The sequence below is a fragment of the Malus sylvestris genome, chromosome 4 (assembly GCF_916048215.2).
Source record: "Malus sylvestris chromosome 4, drMalSylv7.2, whole genome shotgun sequence".
In the NCBI taxonomy this organism is placed as follows: Eukaryota; Viridiplantae; Streptophyta; class Magnoliopsida; order Rosales; family Rosaceae; genus Malus; species Malus sylvestris.
In genome coordinates, this window is record NC_062263.1 from 1,158,148 (window position 1) to 1,181,942 (window position 23,795).

Here is a 23,795-nt window from a genome sequence, read left to right on the forward strand (position 1 = left end):
TGTGGGCTTGGCTTTGCTTGCAACTTGCAAGGCAACAACACTTTCCTTGCGGGCTAGTCAAATAATTTTATTGGCTAACAAATATCGCAGATTTTGTGATGATCTAGTCCGTAATAGGGCTTTCTTCGAATTGGGCGCCAAGGAAAACATCTCCAAAGATTTATTGCCTCCCATTTTTCCATTGCTTTTCTTCTTCTTTGATCAAAAATTAGGTTTTTAAGAACTCAACTCCAAATCTCAAATTATGTTCGAGTAAGGCCCAGCTTGTGTTTTAGTATGAAAGGAACTGGAAAAGAATGGCAAACAAAATAACAGGGTGGTCGAACAACAGCGCGTTCTTGCAGAGAGAGTCGTATATAATCCTCGAAAGCACATAAAAAGCTGGAAAAGAAGAACATTGATAAGCCTAAAATGCAGAACTTGAAGTCCTCAACTTAAAAAATAAAAATAAAAAATAAAAAAATAAAAAAAAAAACCTGTACAATATATTTGATAAGCAACTGTCACCTAGCTAACAAAACCCCGTAAATTCTGTAACACTAAGTTTGGGCGAAGAAATTTAAGATTATTAAATAATTTTAAAATGACAGAAATTGAAATGACGGGATTTTATTTTCAAGAATTTATGAATTTTCTTGTTTGGTTAACCTAAAAAAACAATGAAATTGAAAATGAAATTTGTTAATTTTAAACTCTCAATCATAGAAATCGGGAAATAACACATATTTACATGGAATTTAAACTTAGGAATTGGAAGCCCCAAATTCCAAGGTTTTTTTCACTCGGAAATTTTAAATTTCTATGTTTATAAATCCAAACAAGAGAATTGGTGCATGTCAATTTATAAATTCTGATTTTTATCAAAATTCCAAGTTTATTTCCTTCGTCCAAACATAGTGTAAATATATACATTGTTGCCAGAGACAATTCCTATCCATTGTACATACAGACGCCATAGAGGAGAGGTCACTCTCGCTCCTATTAAAATCAATGAAGGGGACTGAATTGTTCGAATAAATATGAAGAATCCCAGCTGACAGCAGTAACTACACACAACAGATGATGAAGTTTGAACGAAAAGTTCTCGGCATGTTCAATTCCAGCACAATTTTCACCCAAAAGTCAAAAACTTTTGGTTGCAAATCAACTGGCCTATCGCCTCCCAATTTGATGTGATAAAATCCGGTTAAATAAGCAGATCGCCCGCTGCCACATCAACTTAGATAGGCCAATTGGGCATGCAGTAGAGGCCACATGAAGTACCTTTTAGGACTGGGACACAAGGGAAAATTCCTTCTGCTGCTCAGGCATCAAGACAGCCAACCGTAGTTTGTGAAGCTGGCACAATTTTGCAAGATTGTTGTATACTGAGACTCTTGCAACATTATCATCCAATAAAATGACATGTGCAATACTGAAAGCTTCACCTTTCTCAACCGCAAATTGCAACTCTCTCATCGATATTTCAAACCAGTCTTTTCTTGTAGACTTGGTTGTTTTAACTTCAATGTACTCTCTATTTTCCTTCTCTCCCAGAACGATGTCATATGGTAGCCCAGTTTCGTTGTGTTCATTAACCCACTTAACCACTGCCTCGCCAGCTTTGTCAACAAAAAATTTAAAAGCTACAAGCTCACCTAGCCGCCCAGTTAAAATTGCTTGTGTTGAATTGGGTGTACCAAATCTAAGCTGATCTCTATTGCTAAAATTAGATGAACCAAGGTCAGGAGCATCAGACACAAGACCAAAACTACTAGGATCAAATTGGATATGCATTGCCAAGTTAGCCTCAGAGCCAGACAAGGACCAAACAGATTCACCATCAGGAAGCTTTGGCACCTTTTGGCTATTTAAGATGAAAAACTCAGTCTGCTCCTTATTTGAACCTGATTCTGCCATGGTTGTGATCATATGAAGGAAATTTGCCAAGTGCAGTTCAGGACTTCCATTAAAAAATAAACGAGAAAGCTCCAGAAATAATGCATGAGAATCCGACTCTTGGGTTGTATACAAAATGCTACCCTGTATTTATAAAATGAAGGGAACAAGGGTATGAAGGTGAGAAAAATTGCAAGCACTCATCACACCAAATTCTTGCTGAAATATCTTCCGGAATCATCAAACTATGAGAAACACCATTTAATAAGAGAAGCTGATTAAAAGGATGAACTTTTAGGGGATGCATAATTTATATTTCTCTTTTCCCAGAACAAAGTAGGAGGATGGTGTCAAGTAACCTGCATAAGATGTTTCACATATGAAATCCTTGTATTTCAGAAGGATGTAAGTATATTGTGGTTCCAGGTAGAGTTTAAATCAGTTTGAAGTATAATAGGAGCATTATGAAACACAAACAGCAGGCATTCACATTCAATGAAGGATGAAATAACATACCATCAGAAGGCAACTACATTCAACTTGCGTCTTGGATTCACTTCCAGTAGCCTTTATAACATTCCGGTAAAACAGCTTTTCAACAACTACTACTTGCAGACAGTTCAGCATCTCAAATTCAGACTGCTTGAGTTGAGAATATTTATCTGGGTGTACACCATGCAAGTATCGCTGAGCATATGGAAGAGCCCAATCCAGCAATGCAGCTTTAAGGCTACAGTCTTCGATACCAGAATATATTGCCTCACGAGTTACAACCTGCATGTAAACAAGAAGGTATGGGGAAGTTTCAGGTGTATGATTTAATTTATTATTATGACTTATTGAATTCCATTTATAACTCAAACATGTTGCTTATGTTTCATACACATGCTCACGTGACATGTGCGTGTTTGTGACCAAATAGAGACATATCTCAGCTCCGCTCACATAGAGACATATCTTAATCTTACCTCTGAAAGAGCAGGAATCCCTAAAGTCTGCATGAGGATGGACACTTTCATACATAGCATCTCTTCATCATCTTTACTCAGTTCACCCAAGTATATAAAATCAATGCCATCCAAGTGCTTAAAGTGCTTGCTTAATTTCTTATCATCACACCAGCACACAAGACCAAATGACGGATGTAGAGAAACCCACGTATCTTGTAAAGTAGGAAGCACCGTACATTCAATTTTTGTAAGCGAATCTTTCAAATAAAGAACATCCTCAGCACTCAATCCTGATTTTAGTCCATCAGTCCACTTCAGGAAAACTTGAAAAACCTGACACAAGCAACACAAGACACTTAGATCACCCTGCAGCTTGCATTCATTGTCATATTTCTCTAAACTTGGTTACTTAGTACTTACTGCACTAGCTGCTTGTGAAGGCAAAGCAACATTTGATAAATGAAGCAAAATCTGAAGGTAGCTTCGGAGAGGAGGGATCTCATGGACTCCACAGACGTTAACAAAGAAGTCATGAAGGCCTGGGTAGAAATTGCAAAGCATCTTAATCAATGAGCCATGAGTAACACCTGCTGAGCTGCACTGATGATGAATTTCTCTGATTTGGTCTACAAAGGATGTGGAATCATGCCAGTATACTTCTGCAGGGGACAACAATGTACCAGATACCACATCCTCGTGCCTGAAGCTAGATGCATAAGGAATAAATATTGAAGGTCCTGAATGGAAAACCTCTGCAATTTTCTCCGTTGAAGCAGCCATTTCATTCCAGATTAATGTGTAAAATTTCAACATTTGCCCTAGGCTGGAAGACAAAAGAAGGGTCGACTTTAAAGTGTGCAATCTTTTTTTTCAAAGATGAAGAATTTTTGCAGACCGTGCAAAATTAAACAAATACAACAAGAGTAAAGTGTACATATACATATATGTATTGTGTCGAGCATTGCTTAAGGTTGTGATTTTGAAAGGACATATATCTCCCTATAAGAACATTGCTTAAAATTACCTCCCGATCATGTGGATCTAATGCCTATAAAAGCAAATGATACTGTAGAGGAAATCCTCTAGGTTTAAGCACTTAAATTTCTTTGGTAATAGTATTCACAAAATTGGTGAAACCAAAACATTTAGCGTCAGACATAAGAAATATAAGCTAATGATATATAAAATGAGGTCAATCATGATGGAGGGAAAATCATAATCATACCTGGCCTGGAATTCGTTTTCACGCCTCCATAACTTCAGGACCTCCAGAGCATCGTCAAGAGAAACCATTGTCTTAAAGCCAATATCACGTACGAAATTCTCACTTCTCACCTGTTTCAAAAGAATAAAAAAATGGAGTACAACAGATTAAGAAACTTCAAACAATATTTAAGATTTTGTACAGCTGAAATTGTAGTTATTATATCCACAGAATAGCATCGTCTCACATCCATGTTATAGAACATAGAGCAATCGAAAAGTATGCCACTACGCCTTCCAGAAACAACATATGCAAAATATTCTTGAGGTGCATTGCTCATTTCATAATGGAAACAATAGGGATTGCTAAAGAGGATTGGAATCTAGAGCTATCATTTTTTTTTCTTTTTAAAATTTGGTAATCGAAAGATGCAGCCATCTCCAAATTCTAAACATATAATAAATTCTAGTATCTCTAACTAGATGTAATTTTTTTTTTTATTCAATAAATTTTCACCTCGTACCGTCGAGTTCTCTTGAAAAAAACAAAAGGTTCTTTCCAATAAGGTACCAAAATCTGAGCCACATTCTCTCAAAAAAACAAATGGTTCTGGAACATCACTGTAAGAATCAAATAACCACCAGAGACTGCTTCACATGGGATGGGACCAGACCTGAGTTGTGGAACAAATAAGACTTGGAGTTGAGTTTGTTCGAAAAATTAGCATCAAATATGCCATAATTATTCGGTCGTAAAATACCGAACTGTGCTTCACTTAACCCTCAGATGTCACCACGTATGAAGAAAAAGGCCAGAAAATCAACAAACCATTTAAAAAGGGAGGATTAGATTTGAGAGAGGTTTTGCTTTGACGAAGATGGCATGGGTGTTGCATTAGCGAGTTTTGCGGTTAATAATGGCAACACCCAGGCCATCTTAATCAAGTAAATACCTCTCCCAACATAATCCTCCCATTTTAAATCGTTTCTTGATTTTGTGGCTTTTTCTTCATTTTGCGCATGTAAACAGTTGGATATGAATTAGTAGGTGAACAGAGAGGCGATGGGGGAATTATTAAAGGAAAACTAATGAAAAAGGCTTGAAACCTTTAAGTTTTAACGATAAGGACAAAATAAATAGTAAAGTGAATAGTATCAAGTTTGACTTTTTAGTGTAAAAATGTGCTTTTCCGTTAAGTGAACAGTACGGTGGACTTTTCGTTACAACTCCCAAGTGTCCAAACAGCAACACCGTATAAATAATGTTAATTAATTTCTTAACTACCATAAAAAAATTCTTCTTCGTAGATGCAACATCGTAATATCCTTTTGTCTAATTATAAATTGTTTTATGAAGCGACAAACTTTTATTTATACTTTTATGGACAAGGAGAACATTAAACACAAAAGAGAACAAGCAGGCTTATCAATTCGAATGATAATGATGTCAACAAATTATTAGAAGATAGAAAATTAAAATCTTGAAGCTCAACTGCGAATCCTGGCGATTATTAAAAGCATGTCATATTAGATAATTAAAATACGATAGAGAAAAAAAATATATTAGAAGATAGAAAATAAAGTTCACAAATCCAAAATATAAGTATCACAAGTAGTCAAAGTTGGACATAGATTAATTTCTCCACACAAAAATTTTCACAGAATTATTTACGATCATTCACCAGCGGATACCTACAAATACTCTCACACAAATATTTTCACAGAATTATTTACAATCATTATATAAGCTTTATTGATAACCATTCAAACTGTTAGGAAAAATCGGAAAGTAATTTAGTATGCAGAAAAAAAAAAAAAAACATGTAGAAAACAAATAAAAAAGGTCACAACCTTTTGCCTTCGAAGTAAAAAATGGGGAATTCGATATGCAGGTACCAAACTAACCTTTGGAATCGCAAAGGGAGCAGATGCCCCCAGAGTCGAACGCACTGCATCACAGTCATGATATAAATGTTTAGGATAGTGAAGCACATCATCCATCGCTGATGCTACCCACTGCACATCGCAGATGCTACTTATAAATGAAGATTTGAAGGGCCTTCTGTTGACTTCAGAGTTAGAAGCATAATAACCAGTAGTTTTTTCACTATAACAATCATCCCACAAAGTATCAAGAACCTCTAAGAGATATTCACAACCTCTTTTGTTGCCATCTCGGGCCAACAGTGACAATAAGTCGACCAATTCAGGGGACTCCCAATCTGTGATATTTGGCCTAAGGGAAATTAAGTCCTTATCCCATATCAAATTCTTAACTAGTCCATCTGAAATATCAGCTGTTCCCTTCTCAACTTGAACTACTTTGACGAAATCCGTTATCCCAATTTGCTGGAAAAATTGCCTCCACTTCTCCAGTTCACATGGGAGTGACTTTGCGACAGGATGTCTCAAATAGGAGATGTCAACCTCATGCCACTTCATATCCGCCATATTAATCAACTTCTTTATGTCCACGGGATTACCAAATTCTTGACTGAAATGAATTGATACCTCAGAAGGTCGTTTAAAGCCATGATTTGTTGATATGTAAGCTTTATCCCGTATTTCGGAGATTATACATTCCCTTTCAACATGACAATTGGAGCAGCTAGACTGTAGGTGGAGCATAACAAAGCAGAGATATTCAATCATCAAATTCTTATCCCTATCCATAATTCTATCTTCAGACATAGCTGGCAGGATGTGCACTTTGACAATTTCGTGTGTAGACAACTTCTGGACACCAATTCGGAAAAGTATACATGTGAGTTTTTCAACTGTGGTCACATCCATGGATGACATATCTGCAGACAGTGTAGAAAGGAGGGCAGGATTTACAGTCCGAAGTTTTGCATATAAGTGTGGAAAGGACTCAAGTCCGTGCTGAGCTTCAAGCTCAGTGCATGAGGCATCAAAATGTAACCAAATTGAGCCTTCATCTATTGCACCGTAAGTACCATCTGAAAGAGGAATGAATGGAATTTTTCGAAGGTCTTCTATGACATCCATTTGAATTCTAGAGTCAAATGAAGCTTCCACAGATGAACTGAAAAACATTGCATAAAGTTCACTTAGCCAAAAGGCCAGCCAACCAAACCCCATTGATTTGAGATCACTATGTTTATGGCATAAAGAGACCATAACTTGAAGAAGAACTTTGGGTCCATACTCCGCAATACCTAGTGCACTTGCAAGTTGGTCTGACAGCACAATATTTCTATCCAAGAACCCAAGGCCAAGATGTTCATGTAGTAAACTGTCAGGAAGAAGTGAATGAGCACGTTCATTCCAACCTCTTAGAACTTTGCAAGGAGGAACCCATTCATTGTTTCCTCCTTCTAGGAGTAAGCAATTTGACATACGTAATTTAGAAATAATCAATCGAGGAATAGAAGAAAAGAAGCCATGCACCTCCCCGACAAGCGGAACAAAGGACATATAAGCTGCCACAGCTCTGCCTGGATTCTCTCTATAACATGGAAGAGCACAAAAAGATCTCTCTGCATTGATAAACAAACCTGGAAATTCTGACAATAGCCACTGGTTCCAGGGACTATCTCCATCCACTTCCTCTCTAGATGAAGTAATGGCAAAATCACCCTGCAGAATAAATTTCAGGCCATAAGTTCTTAGAGGAAGAAATGCAAAAACCGGGTGTTGGCGTAAATCTGGACTATAATCGCCACTATTGGATTCCTTCAAAGTCAATGCTATCGAGATCTCTGTTTCTTGTACATCACTACGAACAAATTCTGCTTGCAATTTTTGAGATACTATAAACCATATCATTTTTTCTTTCCCAAGTGAAACCTTAACGATACCATCTCCCACAATTTCTTTTCTCATGACAGTAAGTGAATCATCGAGCAAGTTTCTGAACTTGATACACTGGAGGCGGTGCAGAAAGAGTAATAAAGATGGATGAAGATCTGAAAACATATTTATAATATTTTTCATGACAGTTGCATCTGATAATTTTGATTTGAAAGGAAGAACAATGCAAGTGTTCCAGCAGTCACGATCAGATTGATCATTGCCACCAGAAGTAAGCCTACTAAACAAGTCAATATTGCAGGGAGGTACAACTGTTGGCAAAACAAACCCGATCTGACCCTCACTTATATCAAACTTGAAATGGAACCCATTGGAATGAATTTCTGGAGCATCTGTGACCTGCAGATAAATGCAAGCCTATTAATGAAAGCATATTATCAATGTCTTTCTGGACCATTATGGATCCAGTGGAGCAAGTCTCCTCCAAATAATAAATAATTCATAGCAGCAGTAAAACATATGATCCATAGTCCCTATAATAATGCTTGTTAGAAATTCAAATGATAGTACAACTGTACAAGGTACTTCACTTAATGCAGCAAACAATCAAGAAAGAATAGGTGTGGTTTGACATGAGAGAAAGAGAGAGAGAGAGAGAGAGAGAGAGAGAGAGAGAGAGAGAGAGAGAGACAACTGCTGTGTTTTCACAACCTACCCGAAATACTGATTTGAAACCAATGCCCTTCTGCCCAATATATCCAGCATTAGATCCTTTCTTGGTGGAACTTCCAACATCACAAAGTGCTCTAATGTTCTGGGAAGAGAATCCTTGCTCATTGTTTAAAACAATAATACCTGATTCTTGAAGAATGAATGTTAGAGTTGGTTCTACATTTGTTGGGTAGGTATTATCATCAGCATTTTGAACCTGAGACAACAAAAATAGAATAAATACGTATTTAGATGTATAAAATTGTATTAAAACATCACTAGCTTATCAAAGGCTTGTTTTCAACTTCAGACTCAATTATAGTATCGAACATATAAAGATCACACAAAATCTAAATTTGAAATAGTATATGTTGTTGTAGGATAAATTTTACAAATGAAACGTGTTGAGGGTAAATCCCACGTTGAGAATTCTAAGCCCTGCACAACAATATATGATATCAGGGGCAGCAGGCAACAACACAAAATATAAATAGATAAATATGCCTAGTTATGTTTTTCAAACTATCAATCTGGCTAGATAAATATGCTTAGTTATTTTTTTCAAACTATCAATCTGGTTCCATGCTATAAACAAATAATAAAGTTGACCACTTAACATGTCAGGCTGTTTAGAAAGATTTCCATATGTATAAATACACAGGTAACCACGAGTCAGTAAACCCAGAAAGCCGTACAAATCTAAGCAGAGTTCATTTATTAATCAGAATCCAGGAGAACTTCCAGAAATTACATGAAAAACAGTATATGACAAGACCAGGCATTTATACCTTAAATGAAAGAGGAAAAAATTATATGACAAGACCAAGAATTTAGACAGTGAATGAAAGGAGACACCCAAAAAGATAATAAAAAGGAGGAAGATTCACACAATTGAGCAGATGACTGCACTAAGCACAATGAAAGGGGGAAAAAGATAGAGAGAGAGAGAGAGAGAGAGAGAGAGAGAGAGAGAGCACCCTTACCAGCTCAAGAAGAAAGTGTGAATCCTGAGAATACAATTCCTGTGAAAGACAATGAAGAGCTCTCCCTAAGCGAGCATGCTGCTTCTTTAGCATGATACTTTCAACACCTTGTAGGGTTGAATCAAGACCGAATTCATCTCTCCGGATTGACTCAATTACCTGGGCTGCATCTTCATGCTCATTAAGCTCCGCAGAACCTTGTGTGGAACAATATCCATTTCTAGCATCAGAAGCTTCTGCACTATCAATCTTCAGACAACCAGTACATCCACTTGTCTGCTCATCTGACCTACCAGATGCACCCATGCTCTGTTCAGAAGCAGAAAACTCATCTGACACATCTTGCACAATCATTGAGCTTGACCCTGTTTCATAACTAACAGAATTCATAAGTGAATCCGCAGATATGAACAAGTCAGTAGCATCCTTGGAACAAAATTCATAGTAATCAGTAATCCACTCCACTATACCAAGAGACAACCCAACTTCGTGAAGCATGAGACGCTGTTCTGGTTTGATGCATTCACCCAGAATGGCTGAAGGAGCATGTTTGACAACAGATTGTATCCCAGAAAGAAATATATCTGCAGCAAAATCACGAAATTCGGCAGGTAGATACCCAAGACATTCAAGGACAAATCTTGATATAACAGACGTTACACTATTCATCTTGCCTAAGTCACTGTGTAATTTACTACACAATTTACCAGCAGCAACTTCACCAACAATTTCTTGTCTAGACAGTGGTTCTCCATAATTAAAAGAATTATTATTGTCATGTACTTCCAAACCATCTAAATAATTCTTCAGGATTACTTCAAATGCATGTTGTATATGAATTTTCAGAAGGGAGACAGGAACATGTTTTTCTCCCCCAACTAGTGAAAATAAAGATAGCATTTTCACTGCTGTTTGAAAAGAGGATCCTTGAAGTGCAGCTTCCAAGAATGAATCAACAGTTGCTGAATGATCTAACCGAATCAGTTTTCCATCTTTTGTCACCAAACACAACAGTTCATCCGTGTTGACTTCTTTCAACAGCCATGGCAAAAGAGGGCCAAGAGAGGGAGCAAACAAAAGGTCCCAATGTGACCATAAGTTTAAATCTGACATCATTGGTGCCCTAAGTAAGACTTCAATTGCATCCTTGGATGTAACAGATTCATAAGGCTTTGCTTTCTGGCCACTGTCAGTATCGATTAAAGTGCTGTTCCATAGGACATTCTCAATCTGTGCTGATGACTGTCTAGCATAACTAGTTCCACATAGTGCCATTGAAAATAGAACGCAATTGGAAATTGCAGCATTTTTAAGCTTTCCCACTATGCTTAAGAAATCTTCCACTGAACCATTTTCAGTAGTTGTGAAACTAACCAATGGGAACTGCTTCCTAAGCAGCAGTAATATTTTTTCTTTAGTAATGTTTTCATCCTCCCATAAACTATTCAAAGCTTGAGATACTAAAACAACCAAATGGTGCTGGAGCAAGCAAACCTCCAAAGGACACTTCGCAGTTACGTCACCAGTCGGGAACTTGCATAGCTCGTGTGGCAGTAGAGAAGCATATTTCTCTAAGAAGATAAAAAACTCCCCATGACCGAGGGATGTAAATTCCTTGAGGCCAAATTCTTTGACCAGCCAAAGCTCGCAATCGCAAAGCTTTCTCAAGAAGATAAATATCTTCTCCTGAAGTGATTGACTATTGTTATGCCATCCTTGATCACTCTCAAAATACAAGGTAATTTTTCTGATTATGTCCTCAACAGAAACACCTGTGAAATTTAATTACAATACACCATAAGGCATACAAGTTTCAAAGAGAAACATAAAAACTGAGGGAACAGAGAAAGACGAGACATTATCTTATATAAAAAGTTGCTCAAAAGTGTTCGGGGGTACTGAAATCCATTTTTCAATTGTTAGATGGAATCACTCTTGTAAAATAATAGAAGATTAATACCCATGATGTGATCCAAAGGGGGTGGCCTTATGCCTGCTAATCTCCTCATTCTTGTGTTATGTGCAAAGCAGCGGGGAAAAGTGTGGGTCATGTATTCTTACACTGTCCCCTTAGATACAAAGGGTTGTAGAGATTGTTTAGCGAGTGCTTTCTGGAAAGCATAAGTGCTTGGCACAGGTAAACAAGTAAGACATGGTTAGCTTTTTAGACACTAGTTATATTGTTGGTTACCTAGATGGAGAGGATTATAAATTATCTCTGCGATCCTTCTGAGAAGTGGTTGGTTTTGATTGGAATTGCTCCTGGTGCACCAGAGGTATGTTATTATAAAGTTAACAAATTTTAGAAGATACCTCTCTCTTTTAAAGAGAGGTCGCACTTGGTGCGATGGCAAGTGCCTTCGCCCATGAGCGGTAGGTCTCGGGTTCGAGACTTGGGAGCAGCCTCTCCATAAATGGGGGTAAGGCTAGCCGACATTTACCTCTCCCAGACCCTGCGTAAAGCGGGAGCCTTGTGCACTGGGTACGACCGACCTCTCTCTTTTAAAGCCACTTCTTTGATGTACTGCTTCTCATTGTTAATCTTGTTTTTCTAGAGGCCACAATTGGTGGAAAGAAATTTGCATTTCTTCTCCGATGGCAAGTGCCTTCGCCCATGAGCGGTAGGTCTCGGGTTCGAGACTTGGGAGCAGCCTCTCCATAAATGGGGGTAAGGCTAGCCGACATTCACCTCTCCCAGACCCTGCGTAAAGCGGGAGCCTTGTGCACTGGGTACGACCTTTTTTTTTGCTGCAGCTGCTGCTCTACTCATATTAACAGCCGTTGGCGTCGGTTGTTGGTCGTTGGGGGAGAAAGTGAAATCTGTTGCTGCTGCTGAGGTTGTTGTGGATTATTCTTGGTTGTGTCACCTTTTTTGTCACCCATTTCAAATGGGCTCAAAAAGAAAGGACTTTAGGTAAAGAAAAACCTTGGAGAAGAACTAGAACAAGAAAGAACAAGTTTGGAGGAGTAGAACTCGTTTGGTTTTGTTGTTCCAATATAAAGCTCTCATCTTTGTTTTAGTTTGTAGTTACAAGTTGAAATCTGATTACAAGAATTGGGAGTGTAAAGGACAAGTGCCTCAAATTCACCTCTTATATTTTTTTGGAATTGTTTCTTTGATTTCTCAATTTTTTTCCAAGAATTGCTCATATTTAGCTTTGTACCTCGATTTTTAAATGGGGGTTCTGCTACTTTGGTGTTGGATTGAAGCAAATAACATGAATATTTGGTTCTTTTTCATTTTTTTTCATTATCCTGCTTCCTAGTCTGAAACTGCACCAAACGCTTCACTAAATCAGTCCAGCTTAGTCTATTCTAAGCCAATCCAACTTAGTCTATTCTAAGTTGGTCCAACTTAGTCTATTCTAAGCCAATCCAGCTGAACCAAGTAAAGTTCGAGATAGTCTGAGGCAACAAACGCACCCTTAGTGTCTAGGGTTTTAAAATAAAAGTTGTCGGTTTATGGTTCCAGCAAGCCCATTAGTCTTTAAATTTCCTTGATCTATAAGGATCAGGTTATTATTTCCGCTTTCTAAAGGATTGAGTTAGTTCTTGTTCTATTAGGTTTAGGTTTGTTATAAGTTACATCATTGTAATTCTCTTTAGATAGTAATGATTGAATAAGATCGATGGAGCTTTTCTCCTGTCTAGGTTAGTGTGATTCTAACCCTAGTTATTATGCCCAAGGCCTCTAGGAGTGATTCATTGAAACCCTACTGGTATGATGATAGTAGTTTCTATCCTGTTCTCATATTTTCCCATAATCCTTTTGTCCTGCATCATTATGCTTCTTCTTTTTCAAAAGAATAAAAATAACCATCACTTACTCTGCGTATGCTCAACAATATGTTCAGTGATGACCGGTGGATCCTTCATTTTTGGTTCATCTTTAGTAATTTGTTCAACATCTATGCTCACATTTTCAGGACAGTTATCAGTAAGACTGCCAGTTTGGAATGTATCATACATGCTATCCCACATTCCACATTTGATAGACGAGACCTGCAACATAGACATGACAATGTGAGTGATCAGAAACAGTTGCATCACAATAAAGGGTTTCACTGGTTAGTCACAATACAATATAAAACTTCCACAGCAAACCTGTGGAAAACTCAAAGAAACCCACATAAGACAAATTGAGAACCTTGTTGAGTAATTTTTTTGAAAATTTTCAGACATAAAGAATGATCTTAACATGATGATATACAGGCCCTATAACAAGCCATCTATAAGCATAACAACTATTTTAAAAACCATTGTTAACTGAATGTATACAAGGCCTTAGCAGTGTTGAAAAAACCGCACACTAGACCTTGTTCTTTAATGTAACCAACGGCAATAGACTAAACTAGCAAATATAGAAAACTTAGAAACACAAAAGATTTATACTGGTTCCGCAGAACTTATGCCTACGTCCAGTTGTGATTTCTCTAGGTAGAGAAATTACCGCTCATTAACTTTTGCATACCCTAGAACTAATCACAAAACTCTCGGCTGTCTCTGGCTGTTTTCTCTCTGAAAAATAAGCCTTGCCGCACCCTATTTATAGGCATAGGATCGGCTTACATGTCCCAAAGCTAATTGAATTCCCATTTCTAAGTGGATTAGGAAATTACACTTATCCAAATCCAAATAGACTTCTAGAAATCCAAACCTAAATTGAATAAGGAAAACTGAAATTCTCTCCTAAAACCTCTAGGACAAGAATCAGTATACCTCTTAAATTTCCTAAAACAATCCTAAGCCAACTAGGACACTTTGACGAGCCAAAATCCTAACAAGCAGAACCTTACATTAAAGAATTCAAGGTAACTAAATGTATTGAACCCATGATAGAAAAACCAAAACCAAAAGGAACTACACGAATATACACTAAAATATGTAGTTTTATTATGAAAAAGAAAAAAAAACTACAATAAGCTTGGACGAGCAGTCCATCAGAACCAAAACAGCAATCAAAGCACCATACATCTGTAACAAGAGTTAAAACACCAAAACACACAAACATAACAAAAACATATAGGCAGGGATTGACTAATTAAACATCTGCAAAACAATAAAATACTACATGTGAAACTAATAAGCTGATAATTAAACAGACCACAATGACTTACAGCAACGTTAAGTAATACACTTAATGGATAAAGGGAAAACATTGACTTGATTTTATTGATTTTCTTTATTTCCTTTTTCTTCAAAGCTTTAGTATTGTTATACCGCAGCATCATATCAAGTACCTTCAAGAAACAAAAGATATGTCGTGAAACCAATATTTGTAGAAACAATAAATAGAAAACAAGATCTGCAAAATTATTAAAACAGCAAACAATAGTCAAAGGGTGGTTTTTAGAACTCTGACACTTAAAGCACTAGTACTAAGGCTAAGTTAAAACAGCGAAGGAAAAAAAATGAAAGAACATGGTGCAACTTTTGTTATGCAAGAAAATTTAGCAAGGAAACACAATTTATTGGAATTATATACCATGTATTTCTTATCCTTGTCAACACCCATGGGATATGAGAAACATCAGCAAATACCTCCGGTTCTTCCCCAAAATATATTTCCTTTATATCCATAACCTTCCCCCATTAATACAATTCACTAAAAATATCAATCTGTAAAGATATCAACCAGAAAATGAAGCACATTTCCAAGAACAATGTTTCTTCAAATCTTTGAAACGTAGAGAATTTGGAATCAGTTACACATTAAAATCAGTTTCATTATAATTTTGAAAAGAAATGAAAATACGTAGAAAACTAAATACATTACACAAATAGATACCAAACTATTGGCAGGTATTTGATATCTAATCATTTGTTTACATACCAAAACAAAAGCATGATCATACCTCAGTCACAGTGTGCTTCCGACATGCCTCCCTCCAGGTTGTAATAAAAATCTTCAAGTTATTGTCAACTGAAAGTTCATCTTCAAGCAAATTGCTGACCTCATTAGGCAGCATGGAGATTGCACTGTTCGTGGAGATTGCATCTATTTTTTTCTCAAATCCCTTCACAGATTTTTTTTCTAATTTCTTGGCTTTCCGAATGGCCGAAATATAATTCCTGTGATCATAAAGTAACTTAAATCTATGACATTATAAATTTGCATACATCATTGAAAAATGATAAATGAGATGACTACGTAATATCATGAGACAGTCTTGACCCCTTAGAAAACTAAAATCATGGTTAACAAATTTACCAATTAATAAACTATGATTGATACACACACACACACACACAAACACAAACACAAACACAGAGGTGATGGCTCATTTAAATTATAAACTATCAACTACTTCATAAAGGTCTGCAAGAAGCAGAAACAAAGTCAACACATAATGCTTGAGATTGGGCTGTTTAATTTTATATCAAAGGGGCTGTGAATTTCCTGAATATTATCCGTGTCAAAGAGATTTTATAGTTATTTAAAAAATTGACAAACAGCATGCATTTTACATCAGCACAAGCATGCATAAAAAATCTGTGACTCAACGAAAGAACGGCAAGTACTATACGAGATCCTATTCAACATCCCTAATACAGAGGAAAAAAGTTTACTGCCGCATGCACTTGCAAATATTAGAAGGAACTTTACCGCACGAAAGCTTCATGAACTAGTAAATCCAGCATCATATAAATGCATATGAACTAAAGTCAAAAGAGATCTCATTTGCCAATGTAATTCTCTAATCATAATTCATCTATCTACAAAACAGCTTTGTTAATAAAAAAGTAGAAGCAAAAAAATATGAGACATACCCCACACTGTGAATTCGTATTCCAAGATCTTCCTTGCTTGCAGCTGATCGCTTCTTAACGATGAAATCTAAAATCTCTTCAGGGCTAAACCTTTTATTGTCAGAAGTATCCATGAACTCTGAAAGTAGAGATATTGTCTCCCTACTAGTTATCTTAAACACTTTAGTTGTATCAGACTTCACCGCGAAATAATGCAAAACAAGTGGGTGTCGCAACAAAGGGCCCAATCCCAGCTCTTCAAACTGCTCAATCTTCTCCTTCTTGCAGATTGCTACTTCCATATCATACAATGAAGTAATGGTTTGAACGCCAACGAAACAATGGATAAATGCATTTATCTAAATTCCAATAGAAAATAAGTAAAGATTGATGGGATTTAATACATAAAGGCTTATTGATCTTATAAGACAAAATACAGAAAAGATGCAAAATTTTAATATTGTATCATATGCTTCTTTGGTTGTTGAGAAAACAAGAGAAAAGGAAAAGTCACATGTTCTTTGTGCTTGATTGTATTACTTTTACTTTACAAATGAAACTTCATACTCAAATGAGCGAAACAAAAGACAATAAGTAGAGTCACCCTTGACAACTAATGTTCGGTGAATAAAGATAGCAAATCTCCTTGGAATTGCTCAATAATAAAAAGGTCAAGCCTTTCAGCTGCTCTCACCCCAAACCCAAATCAGAAATATAAATTTATTAAATCTCATCCCTTATGTTTAAATTACTGAAAACAATCCCACGAAGCAAGATAACCAATGGCGTAGCCGCACCAAAAACTACGGTCGGCTGTAGCAATATGTATATATACTTTAGTGTATGGTCTATATAATAGACAAAAAATGTGTAAGAAAAATTATTTTTAAGGGAACTTTAACGAAAAACCACATTTTTACGCTAAAAAATCAATCATGATACTATTCACTTTACCCTTTATTTTGTCCTTATCGTTAAAACTCAAAGTTTTCAAGCCCTTTTCATTAATTTTCCTTATTTTTTTTAATGAAACTAGCCCAGTGAGTATTTATCACAACTAAAAATATAAAAATTACTACAAAAATTGTGATGTCATTTTGTTCAAGATTATTCTGCTTTGAGATAATGGGGTTTCTATTAGTTTCAACCAATTTTTTTAAGATTGTCTTTACTTTTACTTTCAGTGTTTTACTTTGTGCTAGTTGTGTGGTTGTAATTGAGATATCAAGTTTTCTATCTTCTTCTTGTGTTTAAATCTAAATGTATGTGAAATTTTGTGATTCATTGTAATTTTGTTAGTTTGCAATTGCGAAACTTATTGAGTCCTGCCAGACAAATTTTAAGTATACAAATACAGAAGTTAAACTTAAATTTTGCATACAATAGGTATGCAGCAAAAAAAAAAAAAAAAAAAAAAAAACCATTCGATTTTAGGGTAATTTTTTTAGCTAGCCCACCCATAAAATATTTTCTGACTCCGCCCTTGAAGATAACTGTTGCGAAAGAAAATCGCTAAAGTAAAAAAATATCCTTAAGAAGCCCAGCGTTCTCTCGAGTCTTTGGCAAAATATTCCAATTCTTCACCCCACTTTCAAATGTGGTCCATCTTATATCCACGATTTTCTTTGTTTAATGTGGGTTTCTCGGAGGTTAATTACAAGCAATAAAAATCATGTATGATTTTCCCAATACAGAGTATTTTCAATAAATTCCGAACACGCAATGGAAGTGTTTAAATTACAAAAGAAGGATTACTAATATCAATTACAACTCTTTTCCTACACTTTCTTAGCAACCAAATGAAGCATAACTTAGAGGATGCCATTACCTTCGCTTCGGTGAGCATGAGGAGGTTCAGAGACGGCACTTGCTGCATCTGAAACCCCAAAGAATCCCAGCTATCAACTTTGAGCATCAAAAGGGCCGACTGCGCGACCTTCCAAGCGGAGACGTTCTCTCCGGCGGCGGAAAGCTCGTAGCGAGCCTTCCCCACGGCGCGGTCAATACTCTCGAGCATATCCCTCGAGTTCTGAGGCCGAAAGACCGCAGAGCTCGAAACCTGCTGCGGAGGAGGAGTGAAGCCAGGGATTTGGGTAGGGTTGATGGGGTTTTGGAGGTGGGAAGTAGGGTTTTGCGGTTGTTGCGGTGGCTGACCCCGTCTGCCGCCGGAGGAGCGGCGAGAAGGTCGTCCGTGCATGGCGAGGAAGAAACAGAGAGAGAAGGGAAAATATTTGGCGGGTGTGTGGAGTTAGTTATTATTGGAGGGAGTTTGCACCCAGCCTTCTACTGGAGACCCAGCAGCAGCTTTACTACAGGGCTACCCGCTCTCTCTGCACTTGCTGGGTTTGTGAGACCGTTTTACGGCAGGCGCGAAATCATTTTGTTTCTGAGTGGAGGTTTTATAGAAAATCGTTTATTTTTGTGGCCTATTAAGAAAATCGTTTATTTTTGTGGCCTTTTTAGACTATGATCAAACTTAAAATTTAAGCTTTAAAACCCCCAAAATCATCTCTAATCTTTGCTTAAAATAAGCTTTTGACAATAACATTTTGAGTCAAATTTCTCTCAAAATTTAAACCCGGATGGTGCAATGGGCCCCGCCCTTCGCGTACACACACTGGAAAGGAATCAGCACCTCTAGGAAAGGGATCATTTCCGAATCCTTTTCACAAAATTCTCCTCATCAATTAATTTAGGCTCTTAAAATTTGATCTAACAGTTATAAACAGAGACCTACTTTAAAAGTTATAATAATTTTAGCCGTTGAATCAAATTTCAAAGACCTAGATTGTTTAATGAGGATGACTTAAGTCCCTCTAGCATTTTTTTAATATTATATTTGGATGAAAAAATTTAAGATTACTAAAGAATTTTAAAATAACAGAAATTAAAATAACGAGACTATATTTTCTATAATTTATGAATTTTCTTGTTTAGTTAATTAAAAGAACAACTGAATTTATTATTTTTAAACTCTCAATCATATAAATTAAGAAATGACACTTATTTACATTAAATTTATATTGGAGTTCCAAATTCTGAATTTTTTTTTACGCTTAAATTCTAAATTTTTATATTTATGAACTTAATCTAAAGCACTCGAATGACTCTCCCTCCACGTAATACTGATATAGGTTTCAATGTTAATTGCTGGTCCCACTGTTATGTTTAATTATAATAAATAATTACAATTTAAAATACTAGTTTGTCTCTCTTCTGTACTCTTTTCTCTCTTTCACTCTCTCTCTCTCTCTCCTCCCGAGTCCCAACTGAAACCCAGAAGCATATCCACCAAGCGTGGACCTTTGTCTGATTTTTCTTCCCACAATTTCAGTTGTTCGCGCCAATAGCCATGAATTAGTAAACATGGCTGCAAAGTTGAAAAAATTAGTCGAAGAATTTCCTGGACGACCGCACGAATTGAATCTGAAAAAAAAAAAACCAATATCCGAAATCTGTAACAAGAAAAGGTCTTGTGCGTGCCACAATTGAATGTCTCTCTCTCCCAAAATTACTAATTTTGCTATGGATTTCCCCGCCTAACTTTTTAAAGCTCTTTGATATTTTTTTTCGGGATAATTTGATGTAAAAACATTTTTTTGTTTTTTGGCCCGAATAATTCATGTTCTGGTTAGAACAATAATTTTTAAATCTGGAGTGCGATTTATTGGGTTTTTCAGGGAGGATAAAGGGTGAAAAGTACAGACTACAGAGAAAAACAATATTATAACATGTAATATTGTTTGTTTTTAATTAAAAATAAGAGTAGGACCCACAATTAGAATCAGAGTCCATCCAGACTCGCTTGAGAGGCGAGTCCCCTAGCATTTCCCTATTTGCAATAATTATAAGAAATTTTAATAAAAAGTTCGCGGTACCGTTCACTTTAATAAAAAATCACATTTTTACATTAAAATGTTAAACATGGTACTATTTATTTTATCCTTTATTTTATTTTTTTTCGTTAAAACTCAAAAATTTCAAACATTTTTCTTTAGTTTTTTTAGAATTATAGCCAAAGAGAGAGCTCTTCACCGAGAAGACATTCTATCTCGACACAACACGTGGATTTCAACCGAATGTGGTTCTCCACAAAAGAAAATTGGTTCGTACGGAAAAGGAATCCGCGTGAACTTTAACTTTAAGCAAAAGAAAAAAAAAGTAGTTAACCAACAGAAGAAAAAAAAAAAGCAAAAGAAAAAGTAATACAAAGGAAACTTGGTGCGCTGTCACATCCGTGCTAGCGGGCCAATTTAATATTTTAGATATGCCAGATAAATTAGGAACCCGGATCCTCTTCGGATCCCAATATCCTAAGCTCAGGGATCATTTAATTCATACCGTTGAAATTTGATCAAACGACTATAATTATTATAACTTTTGAAGAGCCCCTTATTTGTAATCGTTAAATCAAATTTTAACGGTCCGGATGATTTGATCTCTAGGCTTAGGATATTAGGATTCAGGTTCATAAATTAGATAATAAAAAGCAATTGCAAAGTTTTGTAGGGTAATTGATCACTAAGTATTACGATCTAGTAGTATTCATTTTCACTTATAAGTGAAAGGTCTTAGATTTGATTATAGTCAAAGACGAATTTGTTAACATGTCTACTATTCTATTAGCCTCACGTGGTGTGTAATTGATCAAAACATGCGGGAAGTGTTAACAAAGTAAAAGCTCAAGAGAGAGAGAGTAAAGAGGGAAAGTTTGTTAAATCTGAATTTTCTCTTTTATTCAATTTATGTAGAATAATTACAACGGTGGTATTTATACGTTAGTGAGTCTAAGGACACTACCAGTAATACAAAGACACTTGTCACAACCCTATGCACTCATAATCTCATAAACTCTATCAGGTATTGAGAAAAGAACGGGCATCGTTCACTACAATGCCCCAAAGCCGATGTATCACATGTAACAATTTTAGTTGTGATCAAATGGTCCAAAAAATATGACCGTTGATTGATCCAACGGTTATATTTCAAACTTTTATTTATTTATTTTTACTTATAATCCAACAGCTGTGATCAAATGAGATTAAATCTAACCGTAAAAAAAAAAAAAAAAAAAAGATCTGAGGCCTAAAATTAAATCTAACGTCTAAAAAAGTTTTAAAAAATTATTCAAATCAAATTTTACTCAAAAACTTTATAAATACCTATTTTTGCGTGATTTTTCATTATTTATGTGTATTTACATATTTTAAGTTCAAATATTCATACAAATAAATTAGGATAATCCACATAAAATTTAATTTAAAAAAAAAAGTTAAAATCATTATTTAATAATCTCAAGCTAAAATTTAAGCCTTGACAATTAAAAGAGAAAAACAGTTTTTAAGTTATAATTTAAAATTTTCAGGCTTAAATTTTTTAGTTTTATCTCAACCATTGGGTTGGTATCACTCACCCCCCCCCCCTTTTCCCCCACACCCCAACAAAAAAAAAAAAAGACCCCAATTTCCTTTCAACCCTTGGGCCAATTTGAGGTTATGGGTTAGAAGCTAAAATTGGGCCAAATACCGACCATAAATTTGGGATGGGTTAGTGGTGTGCCCCACATGTGAGAGTGGAAAATGGGAGGTGAAGCCCAAACGCCCAGGCCTTACTCGCGCACGCGCTGGCACGCACAACCCCACCCACTTGGGCTTGTCCTCTGCGTGTCGAAACCAATAATGAGCCTAAATTTATTGAATTCAACGACTGACATCGTATATGATTAAATCTAATGGTAAAAAAAAAAAAAAAATCTAACAGCCCAAATTTAAATCTAACGGCTAAAATAATTAAAATTAATAATTTAACTCAAAATTCACCAAAAAACTCTATAAATACCTATGTATTTGTTGAAACATCCACACAAAACTCACTTTTCTCCTACAATTCTTCCAATTTTTCTTTCTACCATCTTTCAAAACCATTTCTTCCCATATTTATGGCTTATTAATTATTGTTTCTATTAATTATGGTTAATTAATGATCCGATTTAGTGATTTTTCCATAATGTTTTATTAATTTCATTTCATGTGTCAATTTAGTATTTTTTTCAATATTTATTAAAATTTAAATATTTTTAGATTAAAATGTTCATAAAATTAACTAAAGATAGTTTACATAATTTTTTTTTAAATAACCTAAATTCATTCTTTAATAATCTGGGTCTAAAATTTTTACCCAAAATAATTGGAGCAGAAAAAACTATTTCTGAGTTAAAACTTAAATTTTCTAGGCTAAAACTTTTAAGTTTTAACCCAAGGATTGGAGATGGTCTTAAGAGGTGTATTAACTATTAAGCATTTTATCACGAGCAAAATTATTTTCAAATCCAAAATCTGCGCGCACCTTTTTCTTTTTGCTCCCAAAAGAAAAGAAAAAACTAGTTTCCATTAATGAGCAAAACTTCATTACATACGGTTTTCCAAATTACCACACATTAAAATTAGTTTAAATCTAGACAACGAAATGATGACAAACAATGAAAGCCAGGTCCAAAACTTCTTTTCCTTTCCAATCTCAAGAGTGGTAACCGTCTTTCTACTTAATTGACCCACCGGCAATAGAGGACACGGTGCAAACACCGGCTGATGTTGTGAGCGGAACATCTTTGTAGCACGCCACCAGTTCAGTGTTCGTGTGCAGATCCACCTGCAAGGTCTCCCACACCTTCTTCTTCGGGTTCAAAATCTCGTCAGGCTCACCTACAAACCCGGGAAATGCAACTCTCTCGCCAACTTGTGCACCTTCTGGCGGTTCAACAAGTTCAACCTGAAAGTGCACCCGACATTGAAGATATTTTATCAGTAATTACATTAGTGTCAAACTGTCCATGTCCATTGAACCATTGCATCCAGATATTACATGCATGCTTGAGAAGGTTACAACAACAACAACAACAAAGCCTTTTCCCACTAAGTGGGGTCGGCTATATGAATCCTAGAACGCCATTGCGCTCGGTTTTGTGTCATGTCCTCCGTTAGATCCAAGTACTCTAAGTCTTTTCTTAGAGTCTCTTCCAAAGTTTTCCTAGGTCTTCCTCTACCCCTTCGGCCCTGAACCTCTGTCCCGTAGTCACATCTTCGAACCGGAGCGTCATTCGGCCTTCTTTGCACATGTCCAAATCACCGGAGCCGATTTTCTCTCATCTTTCCTACAATTTCGGCTACTCCTACTTTACCTCGGATATCCTCATTCCCAATCTTATCCTTTCTCGTGTGCCCACACATCCCACGAAGCATCCTCATCTCCGCTACACCCATTTTGTGTACGTGTTGATGCTTCACCGCCCAACATTCTGTGCCATACAACATCGCTGGCCTTATTGCCGTCCTATAAAATTTTCCCTTGAGCTTCAGTGGCCTACGACGGTCACACAACACGCCGGATGCATTCTAACACTTCATCCATCCAGCTCGTATTCTATGGTTGAGATTTCCATCTAATTCTCCGTTCTCTTGCAAGATAGATCCTAGGTAGCGAAAACGGTCGCTTTTTGTGATCTTCGCTAGATTGCTCCGGTCATTAGTGTGGATAAGTATATAAATGG

The 23,795-nt window shown here is 36.3% G+C and overlaps 3 protein-coding genes across 7 annotated transcripts in view; 1 reads left to right on the forward strand and 2 right to left on the reverse strand.

Annotated features, from left to right (window-relative positions):
- The window catches only part of LOC126618647 (uncharacterized), an 82,278-nt gene that overhangs the window by 54,223 nt on the left and 4,260 nt on the right, over positions 1-23,795 (forward strand). The gene's annotated exons all lie outside the window — the stretch shown is intronic.
- Positions 1-23,795, reverse strand: part of LOC126618637 (probable methionine--tRNA ligase) — a 48,708-nt gene that overhangs the window by 11,994 nt on the left and 12,919 nt on the right. For 2 of the 4 annotated variants that reach the window (XM_050286751.1, XM_050286749.1), the window contains exon 18: positions 22,618-23,017. The exons of 1 other annotated variant lie outside the window; for it this stretch is intronic. In XM_050286751.1, coding sequence (XP_050142708.1) covers positions 22,787-23,017 — 231 coding nt within the window. In that variant the 3' untranslated portion in view covers positions 22,618-22,786. Of the gene's footprint in view, positions 1-22,617; positions 23,018-23,795 lie in introns of those variants that run through there. One more of the 4 variants, XM_050286753.1, reaches the window with a different exon arrangement.
- On the reverse strand, positions 855-18,684 carry LOC126618631 (protein NO VEIN-like). Of its 2 annotated transcripts, none has more exons than XM_050286738.1 (13): positions 18,078-18,684; positions 16,271-16,608; positions 15,355-15,571; positions 14,617-14,739; positions 13,327-13,501; positions 9,500-11,271; positions 8,521-8,733; positions 5,937-8,204; positions 4,054-4,163; positions 3,249-3,651; positions 2,847-3,161; positions 2,395-2,652; positions 855-2,022 (listed from the first exon to the last, which is right to left on the reverse strand). In XM_050286738.1, the coding sequence occupies exons 1-13, from the start codon at positions 18,444-18,446 to the stop codon at positions 1,267-1,269; spliced, it is 7,317 nt and encodes a 2,438-aa protein (XP_050142695.1). In that variant the 5' UTR covers positions 18,447-18,684; the 3' UTR covers positions 855-1,266. The 2 variants fall into 2 exon arrangements, with proteins under 2 accessions (XP_050142695.1, XP_050142696.1); XM_050286739.1 differs by lacking the exon at positions 855-2,022 and adding an exon at positions 2,030-2,237.

Excerpts from the sequence above, each read along its gene's own strand:
- LOC126618631 (XM_050286738.1), bottom strand. The coding sequence starts at position 18,446 with ATGCACGGACGACCTTCTCGCCGCTCCTCCGGCGGCAGACGGGGTCAG. Across the intron at positions 14,740-15,354 it reads GGAAGCACACTGTGACTGAG|GTACTTGATATGATGCTGCG; the intron begins GTATGATCATGC and ends TGTTTCTTGAAG. Across the intron at positions 13,502-14,616 it reads GTGTATTACTTAACGTTGCT|GTCTCGTCTATCAAATGTGG; the intron begins GTAAGTCATTGT and ends TCTATGTTGCAG.